Consider the following 12,475-nt stretch of genomic DNA (forward strand, 5'->3'; position numbering starts at 1 on the left):
TATATTTAAGCAAGTGCTAAATCTGCCATATATCAAATTTATAAAATTGATTATATCATTCTAATAATAAATGACAAAAGAACTCTATTTGGACTAAATTGGCTCACAAACTAGGTGTAGAAAGTAAATGGATTAGGAATAAAATGATTAAAAATCTCATTTTTAACTGGAAAAAAATGCTTGGCTATCCCAAATGTTAAAATATACAATGCTGCTCCAAGAACTCCTGCAATAATTATTAGATTATAACTTCCAGCATGCATAAGTTTTATCAGGCTACATAATAAATTTGTGTTCTATAGGTTTGCAATGGCTTTAATTCTCAAAATTATTTTAGAAAATAAAGGCTGTGTTGAATCAAGTATATACATGGCATGAATATGGCAATTATTCTACTTGAACAGCATTTAGAATTAGTATTTGGATCAAACTGTCTTCTTCCTCATTACCAAACATGACTCTCTTCTCTCAAAAGCAGGAGAAAAGTCTAAAAGAGAATGAATCTAGGGAAAAAGAAATGAAAAGAGAGAGAAAGTTGGAACAGTAAGAGACATTGAGAGGAAAATGGAGGGGGTTTGAGAAACTAGTAGAGAATTAGAAGAGAATTAAGAGAATTTTACTGACATATCAATATATTTTAAAACATATCACCTTCAGTTTTGATACATAAGTTCAAACTCTTATTCTAAGACATATCTTCTAGAGTGGCCAACCCAGTTGAGCTAGGACTGTCCACTTTCACCACTGAAAGGTTTGGGAAATCCCATACTCCTTGGCAAAGTGGAATGTTCGCCTTACTTTTAAATCCCCTAAAATTAATGATCTTTCCTTCAAAGACATCCTTTGAGAATAGAATGCACATACCTGAAATCTCCATGGGCTCTGGATCTTGATGATGTTTCTCTCCCACTGATTTTGGAGTCCAGCTGTGCTTTGCCATAAATGCTGGATAGGACCACCACACACAGTTTGAAGTCCTACCATTAATTTGCTACTCATGTGGCTGGAGAAGGAATAAAATGTAACCTGTGGAAAAATAATTAGTCCCCAAACAATTAATACTAAAGAATGTCCCCAGATGTGGCCAAGTACTTAAAATGCTGTGTGCCTTCCATACCTGACAAGCACAAGGGGCATTAGTTGGAAGGAAAACTCGACTTCTTAAATTTGAGGAATTAGAATCCACTCTTGAAACCAGTGAGAGAAAGTGAGCTGTCAGAAATAAGAGTCACTGTGTTAGAGGCAGAGTGATCCTTGGCAAACTCATTGAAGACATCAAGCTGAAATCCACATCATGTCAATAGATTCTGTTTAAAGAATAAAAAATGCTAGTGCTACTACTTGCTTTCATAAATTTATTTATATTGCCTAATTATGATTACACTCTCCATAATGTTATTATAGGCCTGCATTCCACAACCCAATTTGTCATATTTAATATAGGAAGTTACATTTCTGCAAAGAGGGCACCTAGGGAAAACATGGTATTCCTGTGACTGCCGACCCACATAAGCAATTCAATGAAGATTTCAGTAGAGATCATAGTTTGCTGTGTTTTTAATGAGAAAAAGTTGGACCAAATAGTCCCAGCTTTTGCTAGGATTATGAGAAAAAACACTGAGCCCTAAGGCTCTCCTGTACACTGTGGAACAGACATGGCAGTGGACTGTCACTGCTCAGATGCCCTTAAAATAAATGCTGACCCTCCCGGGCTCTCAGATAGTCCATGTAATGCTTGATGAGGGTTCTAGCATAGAATCTGAGAATGACTATTTTTCTATTACTCTATTTGGTGTGTTGCTATTTGTCAAAAGGAATGAGAAAAACGATGTTGATGATTATGAAGACAAATCGGAAATCAATTCTAGTTGTCACATTACTGAGATACTCAATAGTAAGATTATTAAACCTACAAAACCTCTTTTTCCCTGCTCCTATCCCAAAATTGTACCCTCATTAAGCAGAAAACAGTGACATTAATGATTGCCTATAAGGAAGTCAGAGGCATAACTGAAATCACTGCAATGATAGACAATTATTTGAAGAATACACTTCCTGGAATATATATACATGTATATATACAATTTTATATATACATATAATTTAGATGAAGAGCTGCTAGCATAGTGATAAAAGTGAAATAAGAATAGTTTGCTCTTGCAGCAGGTAAACTAATTGTAATGCAAGTGAATAATCAAATAAGCATAATGCACCATACAGCTGTGTTGTTTTAGGTTTAAATATTATTAGCAATATAAATGGTAATTGCATTCAATAAGCCCTTAACTATTGCTTATAAATAGTTAACTTCCAAGAAGCATCCAGGAGATATACAGGAAATTTTTCATTTTTCAAGAAAATCACTTAAATCAATCATATTTACTTTTTAAAAAGTTGCTCATAAAAATCAGATTGGGGATGTTAAGTTATTAAACAGTGAAGCAGCCATTACAATGGTACTTTTCAAATCACACATGAATAAATTATTTAAATATTTAAGCAGAGTGTTTTATAAATAGAAACTGTCATTTGGTACATGTTATAGCACTATAAACTGTTCTATATTTTGCCAAGTATTAAATAAAAGTTAATCTTCCCTTTATAGCAGAAAGTAAAGTGTTAAATTTGAAAACAGCTTGAGATCATTTAACATTTGTTTCAGTCATGAATTTCTTTCTTTTCTTTGGGGGGGGGGACCAAATAGCAATACATGTTTTCTACTTTTATTTCCAACTTAGCAACAATATCAAAGTCTTGGGGGGGGGGGTTGTTTTGTTTAGTTTTGTTTTAGTGCACACGTCATTTGACCCTGCTCTTCCTAGTGTGGGTAAAAGATTTCTCAAATTCACAGATGGAGTTGTTCTGAGAGAGACCACTTTATAGAAAGTTCTCTGGCTTTCCAGAGGACATTAGTCATCATAGGAATTTGCGAGTAAAAAAGAAAGACAAATCTTTGGCAGGGTAACTTTTTCTCACATGCCCATTCCTCATTTAACACTCTCTCCTGCTACAGCTCTAAACTTCCAGAAGAGACTGTATAAAGGTGTTGGTAACAGAATCCGTATCCAGTATTCTTTCTACATACACCTCTTACTCTTACAGCAGCCTAATTATACGAATATCACACACAGACACATCACCACCATCGTCATCACGTCTCCGACCAATCTCTATGCCACTCTCATTTCCATTTGTTTATACAGTTCCTAAGTTTCTGTTGTATACCTGCATCTCTAAAATCAAATTTGTAACACACTTTTAAAACGCATATTTAAGATAATCTTGTGATGAAGTGTTAATTATTAAAATGACAAAGAATAGGAACAGCACAATTTCACTTATAATCTTAAATGTTTGTGTTAAATGGCTTTAAAAAATACTTTTTCTCAGTAACTGCGTAAAGAGTGCAATCTCATGTCTGATGAGAGAAAAGGAGGTCCATAAGATATGAACACAGCAAAAACCATGAATCAACTTTTGAGAGCTAAAACCCAATAACTTTGGCAGTGAGTTCCATCAGCCTTGATCTTCAGGAAAGATAGGGTACCAATTTCAGCTTCACTTGCCTCCACCATTGATAGGCAGCCGGTACTTCCTCCATCTCCCGGGTTCTGAGTGATTAATGGAACCGAATGTGAATAGGAGAAACATAAATCCCTTTGCATGCTACAAAGTAACCAATCGGCTGGTAAGAACTCAAAAAAGGGAGCATTTTAACTGTAAGATAATATCAGTTTTCAAGAACATTTCAAAAAAAGAAAAAAAAACTGTTAGGCTGCAGCAATGGATCACTAAACCAAGGTCCAAGGCACAAAACAAATGTGAAAATGTCAAAACTTATGAAAAGAGAAAAGTGTGTTCATCCCTGACGGAAATATGCCTCAGCTCAGCTAAGAGAGAGGAAATGATACTCTTTATTATTTCCTTTTTCAAGGATACGAACTCTTTCCAGTTAGTAACATCTTTCTATTTATTAAATTCTGTTTACGTTGAATTGTAAGTTTTGACTTGTACCCATTCATTAAGCCAGCAAGCTCAACAGAATCAGATAATGTACATATTTGCTAAACCTGTGTATCTTAATGAATACTCTGAAATATTAGTAATCCCTTATTGTCACTAGCAACTTGTAAATAAATACTGCCATATCAACTTAGGGCTGATTTCAGTAACAAAGGGCTATGTCAGTCACATTAGGTCTTGGAACATACAATAAATTGTGAGGGTGATATTAATAAAATGCCAGAGTAAAGACCTCTGAAAATATTCTCCTCAATACACAAATTGATTATATGGAGGAGAAAATTTTTATATATTTTTAATATATTTTTATTTATTTTTTAGGTTAATGTGAAGGTACAAACACCCAGGTCACATATTTGAATTTTTAGGTAGAGTCTCTCTTATAGTTGTGTCCCACACCCAAAAGATGTGCCATACACCCTTACATTTTGCCCATTAAGTGGGAGCACCCTGAATACTCCCCCTTGCCCCCTCTGCCTTTCCCCTCCCAGAATATTTTAAAACATGTAAAAATGATATTAATCATAAATTTCCATGTCCATAAAATGTTATTATAACAGTCACACTTAACTTTATATATTGTGTGGGTCCATTTTCCCAGTGTAGTGGCCGTATACAGTATTTGGAACATAGACCCAATGGTTCCAAAAGCCAGAAATATTTGCTATCTAGCCCTTTCAACAGAAAATATACAGAAGAAAGGACAGATGAATCGCTCCACGGACATCGCTCGGGTTAAAAATAATACAGAAGCTCACAATCGTCGGCAAAGCACACACAATGACATTGTGAGATTTTACATATGTATATGCTGATAAGAGGATGGTTTTTGGTTTTTTCACTCTTAATATGTAAGCATAAGTGCCTATGTAAGGTTTATACTGCCATCGGCAGATTGCAAGTTCACCAGAGCCAACAAAGCAGTCTTGCTCACCATTGTAACTTCAGGCCCTAGAACAACATGAGGAGCAAGGCAGATCCTCAAGAAAGAGTTTTTGAAACTACAAATAGAGAAAGGAATACATAAACATTAATTTTTCACTGATTTCAAAATAAACAGATGCTAAGACTAGAAAGGCTGCAAAAACGTAACTTAGGGAGTGAGATTGTGGGGTCCTTTTCTCCATTTTTGGTTTTGGACTGTTTCTTAATGAAATCACCCAATTCACTGTCTGTATACGGCGGCCTGCCTACTACTACAGCATGGATTGTGGTCCTGCTGCCCTTCAGAAAGGGTGGCATGGGGCGGCTTAGGAGATGCTTATGTTCACCTAGATGGAATGCTTAGTGATGAACAGAATAATTGCACTATAAAAAAACTAGAGAAATCTAAATACTAGGACTCCAGGAGGCCTTAATGATGAATGTAGGTGGCATATTCCTTTTTTTTTTTTTTTAATAAGTGGCAGATCCATAAGAAACAGAAACTTGGAGGGAGGGATCAGAACAAATTAGAGTCCCCTAGGCTTTGGGCTGGGGTCAGGCTGCAGCTGCAGTCAGCAGTGGATGGTGAAGATTGATGGAGAGGCTGCTGTCTCCCTGGTCTGAGCAGAAAGGAGGGGGAGAGCCTGGAATAGCCTGGTCTGACCTAAAGAAAGGAAAAGATTCTGGAAGGCAGAGATCCTGAAAAGGGACTGCGCTAATAGTCAATGAATAAACCCCATCCAAGCCTCTGGCTAAAACTAAAAGATGCATGGGCAGGGAACATTCCTAGCAGCTAAGTCAAGAAGAACCAAAATGCTATTTGAACTGGTGCCCACAACCACCACGAGCTTATTATTTGAGTTCATGCAAGTTAATCATCTGATTAAACATACCATCACCACTTTCTGTAAAAAACACACACATACATATTACAGAAACACAGAGGTCCACAACATTCACATTCACAGCATCTAGGATACCATTCAAAATGATCAACAGACAAAGAATTAGGACGAGGTGATCTTGCCAGGTGAAAAGAGAGGGCAGATCTCAAATGATGTAGGCAAGGATTTTAAAACCCCCTATTGTAGAATTTGCGCAATAAAGGAAAAAACATTCCTTATGATTAATGAAATAATTAAGAATTTTAGCAGAGAAAATTTCAAAATAAAGCAGCCAATTTAAAATGTCAGAATTGAAATGATTCAACTTTGTATTTTTTTTTAACCTTATAATGATGCAAAGGTGATGACAACCATTCTGATTTTTACTTTCAGTACACTATGTAGCAAAATGCATGAGAATCCCCCACATTAGTATAGATGGGCTTTGAGTTAGCTGATTTTGCCCAGCTACAGGCTAATGTGGTTTTCCACGTCAGTTCCATTTTCAAATTCTTTGCAGTGCTATTCAGAAATATTCCCTGTGTATGCCACCCAGGGCCCAGTTGGAGACCTGAGGGATTGTGTTCATGGAAGTGGTCTGAGCGTGTTTAAGGTAGGCTGGGCTAAGCTGTGATATTCAGTAGATGAGATAAATTAAATATATTTTCAATTTACGATAACATCAACTTACAATGGCTATGTTGGGGACCACCTTGTAAGTCTAGGAATATTTATATTTAATTTTTAAAAATCATTTTATGAGCTTATCAGCATAATTAAAATAACAAAGGAAACAATCAAAGATAGTTCAGCTGAAATTATGCACTCTGAAAAAATAAAGAACAAAATCAAAATATATGGTGAGAATACATCTAATAACATTTTAGACTCATATTGTGAAGCTAATAATAGGTTAGATTCATAACACATTTTTAGGCAATGAATAATTGATATTGAGGTTCACAAGAGAAGGCAGAGAGAAAATGGGGCAGCAAAAGGTATCGAAATAAATAAGAGTGGCTAGAATTCCTTCCCAAACTGGTAGAAAACACACATTTTAGATCAAGAAGCCTAGTGAGCCCAAATAATATTTTTAAATTTCAGACTGAAAACCAAAAATAAACACCAAATGTTGGAATAATCAAAATAACATGATAGGTTACATACAGGAAAACAAAAGCAACTTGAAACTGTGACCGTCTCATCAGAAACTAGGGATGTCAGGGCAGTGAAATAGTATCTTTAAAATACTAACAGGGGAAAAAAAAAAAGACTATGAAAAATCCTACATCCAGTGAGAACATATTTCAATAATGAAGGCAAAAGAAAAACATTTTCAGGAAGGGAACACTAATAGAATTCATCATCAGAGGAACTTGCAGTACCAGAAATACATAAGGAAATTCTTCAAACTGAAAAGAAATGATACCAGAGATCAACTCAGATAGTCGAAAGGAATGAAGAGCATTGCATATAATAAATAAGATCAAGGACCATTTCTTCTCAATTTATTTTTAATACTGTATGTGGCAAAAACTATAACTTTTATTTGTCGGGCTTATAATATATGTAGACACAGACATAATACATATGTTCACTAAAGAACAAAATGAAAGTATTTAATCCTGCTTAGTATTATTTGTGGTTGATAACATGATACACGAATTTTAAGTCTAATTCAACAATTGATCAGTAAAACAAAAGTTCTAACATTCTTATTTAAAACGTATTTGAAATACGTAATAAGAAAATAATAATCTGTAGCATGAAGGAACATGTTAACTTTTCAAATCACTTATTTGTGATAGCCTATGAATTTTAGTTTTTCTTTTCTTTTTTTGCAGTTATTTTTGGCCGGGGGCTGGGTTTGAACCCACCACCTCTGGTATATGGGGCCCGCGCTCTACTCCTTTGAGCCACAGGCGCCACCCCCTATGCATTTTAAACTTACAGTAAATTCCATATTTTAAATACCCCTATATCACTATGAATGTCAGCTGAATTCCAGAATTATTTCAAGCATTTACATTCTTACTCTCATTTTTAAAGAGTTTTACTATCATTACAAAGATGTATTTGAATGTGCTATAGTGGAACTGTTTTATCTATGTGCAATGCTACATTCTTTTAAAATCAGTACTATATTTTAATCACTCCTCCCCTAGATTTCAAATATTGATAACATGATGTTTTCAGTGTATAAATAGATTTTTCAAACTTACCTTTGACAACTTCTGAAGGCCTTGATTACATGAAAAAAAATAACTACTTTGGAGTACTGGCAAATTATTTCAAGTGTTAAGGTAATCAAAAATTTTCTTAATGTTTATGAAATAAGATTTTATGAATGGAGACAAAATTCAAAAGCTTTTTTCCTATAGATATTTTCAACAGCTAATGTCTATAGCCTTAAAATTATTGTTAGGAAATAATATCAAGAAAATCACCAGCCTTTAATTAGTTATACCGGGCAATATTTTGTCTGTTTTTCCAATGCAGCTTATATTACTATTATCCTCCCTTTACAGGAAACAGAGGCCACACAGCTAGCTGACTGACAGAGCCAGGATTCAAACCCATCTAGTCTGAGTCCAGAGATTTTAGATCAACCCAGATAATATGGTTAAATGGTATCTGCCTACATATGATCTCAGTTTTGATATGAATTGCCTCCATTTTACCTCTAAACTCGACTATTAAAAAAAGAAAGCATAAACAATGAGGGAAAAAGTCAGAAAGTAAAGAAAGAGAGAAGAAAAGGGCCAGAGGAGGAAATAGTTCAGAGGGAATCACAGTGGCAGAGCTTGTTACCTAACTCCATGGTGAAGAAGTAAGCCAAAGAAAAAGAAAAACAGCCACAGATTGAAAAAAGGAAGGCTGGAGTGAATAAATGTATGTTATTTAAAAAAAAAAAAAAAAGCCTTCTGAGGAAAAGGAGGAAACAGTGGGGAGATAGTAAGGACAGAAGCACAGACTTGACAATTCACAAGCCCAGGGTGGGGAAGGGCTGGGAGTTAGATTATATATCACCGTATAGCACAACTAAAGCCATAATTTGTCCTATTTGTGAAGCTGCTCCCTTTTTCATGATAAAGTTAGCAGATTCCTAACTATTATTAAAAAAAAATTTTTTTTTTTTTTGCAGTTTTTGGCCAGGGCTAGATTTAAACCCACCACCTCCAGTATAGGGGGCCGGCGCCCTACTCCTTGAGCCACAGGCACCACCCTAAAAATTCTTTGGAAAAGTAATTTTTCATATCAAAGCCAAACAATAAGAAACTCCCTATTACCTATACAGAAGTTAAAAGGAGAGACACCAAATTTATTCAGAAATGCACTGAACATCTACTTTTGTTTGAATGCTGGCTGTTCCATGATAAAATTTACAAACAGTATCTCATTTCGTTCTTAACAACCATCCTATGAATTTGGCATTGTTATTTCTTCTGCTAAAGCTGTGAAAAACAAGGCTTCTAATTTCCCAAGATCTTACGGCTAAGGAGTAACAGACCCAAGCTTCTAACCCACATGTGTAATGTTTATGTACAAGTTTTCGAACTAACATCTGAACATTTGTTCAGGCAAAACATTTGCATTAAATCATCTCCAGGGTAATAACCATATTTTAACATTTAATTGAATTTATTTGAACGAAGTATCACTCTTATAAAAATAACCAGCCTTCAGTTATGCCAGGCAACGTAGAAACCCATCTGAAATAAGCAGGCATAGAGTCATTTTTGGCTCACTAATATATCTTAATCTGGTAACAAATGTTGAATGAAGTTCATTAGTTAATACAGGACAAACCGAATCAATGTCTGGCTCCAGAGTCACTTCAAAGTCTACTGAGCAGCCCATAAGAGCTTTCTAATCAAGCTTATTAAACAAGTGTTATTAGACAGATCTGAAATTGGTCTTGCCAGAAGCAAAGAAATTTCACTAATTAATCTATGTCGTACTATAGTTTAAAATTTCATAAAGAGTCAAGAGAGCTGGAAAATCCCAATTATTAATATGATCTAAATAGACCTATCTGAATTCTAGGAAGTCACATATGAGAATCTGATACAATATTTTAGAATCATGAATATTTTGAAAATGGTTAAATAATATAAAATTAGATGCTATAATTATTAATATGTAAATATTAGACATGGTTATGCTCCCCTGTTGAAATATTTGGGGATGAAAAGGAAAGAGGGGAGGGCAAAAGGAAGGAAGGAAGGAAAGAAGAGAGAGAGGAAGAGAGAGAGGAAGGGAGGGAGGGAGGGAGAGGAAAGGACAGAGGGAGGGAGAGGAAGGGAGGGAGGGGGGAGAGGGGAAGAGGGAGAGGGGAGAGAGGAAGGGAGGAAGGAAAGAAGAGAAAAGGAAGAAAGAGAGGGAGAGGAAGGGAGAGGGAGGGAGGGTGGGAGAGGAAGGGAGAGGAAGGGAGGGGGAAGAAGGAGAGGGAGGGAGGGGAAGGGCGGAGAGAGGAAGGAAGGAAAGAAGAGAGGAAGGGAGGGAGAGGGAAAAGGAGGGAGGGAGAAAACAGGAGGGAAGGAAGGAAAGGAGGGAGAAAGGGGGGGAGGGAAATAAATCTGAAACATTTACCAGACATATCACCATTGTGATCATAAAATGGAGGTGACGGACCAGTCATCCCATTTCTCTTTGTCCAACCAAGTTGCTCACTCTGATCTTGAGCCATGCTACAAAGCCCATTTTCAAAATCACATCTTTCATAATTCGAACCTAATGAAAGAAAAAAGAAATTAGTTTTCACAACCTTGTTGGGCTTCTTAGGAAATGACAATAGCAGAAAAAGAAAGTTGAGTAGCAAACGACAAACACAGATTAACATAGGGATTAGTTTCATAACTCAAAGTTTACTTTCTTAATGCAAAGCTTTTTTCATCGAATATTCTGATAAATTCCCACAGTGAAATCCAATGTGCTCTGATAGAATGCCACACCACACGGAGTGAGAAGTAGGCTTTATTGCACATAGTTGGTTGAATCCATAGATGTTGAACCCATAGCTGCGCCAGCTTCCTTACCAATGTTCTATTTCATTAATTTTACTCCTAAAATCCTTATTTTAAAAGATTTTCCCAGCTGGATATATTCTGTAACAGTAGCAGGACTCCTATAGCTACTGTATACTGAGGAAATTGTTCTATCCTTCACATTCCACTTGTTTCCTAAATGAAATCCATGAGACAGAATTCCCTTCCAATTTAAAGACAAGGAAACTTAGATGTTATCTTATAGACAAGAAGAAACTTGTCCAAGATAGACCAGCCAATGAATGCTGGAGTTGAGATTGGAATCCAGGTTTTGGACCCCAGAATTGTAGTTCTTAAAGCTCTACTCTGAAGCCCAATGGTTAATCCACTGACCTATTTTTTTTTTTTTTATCAAAAATCTAGAATTAAAAATCTAGCAGAACTTCTAGTCAGCCTAAGGAAACCAGTGTTTTCAGACACAGGTGATGTCATTCTATTCAAAAGCAAAGTCATTTCATTAGTCTATGAATCATATTGTGGTTAAATTCAGCATTTTCTTAAGGCCTTTAAAATATTTAAAATAGCTATAATATCCCAATTATGATAACACAGGCTAGGCCACTACTTATCCAGGGAATCTGGTTGAACAAAAAGTGAACAAATCATATAGTCATTTATATATATTTGTCTGTATATGATTCAATTAGCTATGTATTTATATAAATACATATCCATTTTCAAACTTCTGTTAGTTACCAACAATTTTTACAATGATCTGTGACTATAAAATATGATATACTATTTTATCGCTACATTTCAGCAATTATGTCCAAGAAATATACACATATTCATACATAGGTGGTCAAACATTTTTTTTAATGCCAAGAAATTATCTTAACAATACAATTACCTAGTTTAAATCTGTTTACAATGTTTTTGCTCTTTTTAATACACAGGATAATGATAATTTCTAGACTTGTTGGAAATAAAAAAATAGCTAAATAAAACAATTTTCCCTCTAAATAGTCTCCATAGGGGTTCTTTTTATTATCAAATGCATCTAATGAGCAAACATTTCCAACTAATTCCTATTAAAAAAAAGCAATGATGAACTTCTAATAACCGCTAGCGTAGTCAAAAATGCATCACAAAATTTTCTAAGAATTCATTTTCCCCCAATAGAGAATGGTACATTTTAAACCATTTGAATAATGTTCCTTAAATCATGGCTGGTTTACCTTTCAATTTCATATGCCGCACGTCCACATTCCAATCTGAAATAACGTGCTGTAATAAAATCTGTTAACAGGTAGATTAATTACAGCTGGCTGGACAACATAACCAACAACTAGGAGTGATATAGAGGGATTTATCAGTAGTATCCAAGTTCCTGGGCTTTTTGAACTTGTGAAACTCATCATTTTGTTTTCAATTTTATAATCCCAAAGGTCAGAGGATGAAAGAGAGAAGATGTCTGTATGTCATGCTTTTAAAGTGCCTTGGAATTGGCTTCTTAGCACTGGCAGATTTTCTTATTAAAGATTCACTGCAGGTTTGGTGCCTATAGCTCAACTGGCTAAGGCGCCAGCCACGTACACCTAAGGTGGCAGGTTCGAATCCCCAGCCCAGACCCGCCAAACAACAATGACGGCTGCA

The 12,475-nt window shown here is 35.5% G+C and overlaps 1 protein-coding gene across 1 annotated transcript in view; it reads right to left on the bottom strand.

Annotated features, from left to right (window-relative positions):
• The window catches only part of MALRD1 (MAM and LDL receptor class A domain containing 1), a 514,668-nt gene that overhangs the window by 490,437 nt on the left and 11,756 nt on the right, over nucleotides 1-12,475 (bottom strand). The window contains exons 2-4 of the mRNA XM_012803304.1: nucleotides 10,425-10,565; nucleotides 1,118-1,212; nucleotides 865-1,026 (exon numbers count right to left, since the gene is read on the bottom strand). Coding sequence (XP_012658758.1) covers nucleotides 865-1,026; nucleotides 1,118-1,212; nucleotides 10,425-10,565 — 398 coding nt within the window. The remainder of the gene's footprint in view (nucleotides 1-864; nucleotides 1,027-1,117; nucleotides 1,213-10,424; nucleotides 10,566-12,475) is intronic.

This window comes from Otolemur garnettii, unplaced genomic scaffold (assembly GCF_000181295.1).
Source record: "Otolemur garnettii isolate 467f Iridium unplaced genomic scaffold, OtoGar3 scaffold00019, whole genome shotgun sequence".
NCBI classification, from domain to species: Eukaryota; Metazoa; Chordata; class Mammalia; order Primates; family Galagidae; genus Otolemur; species Otolemur garnettii.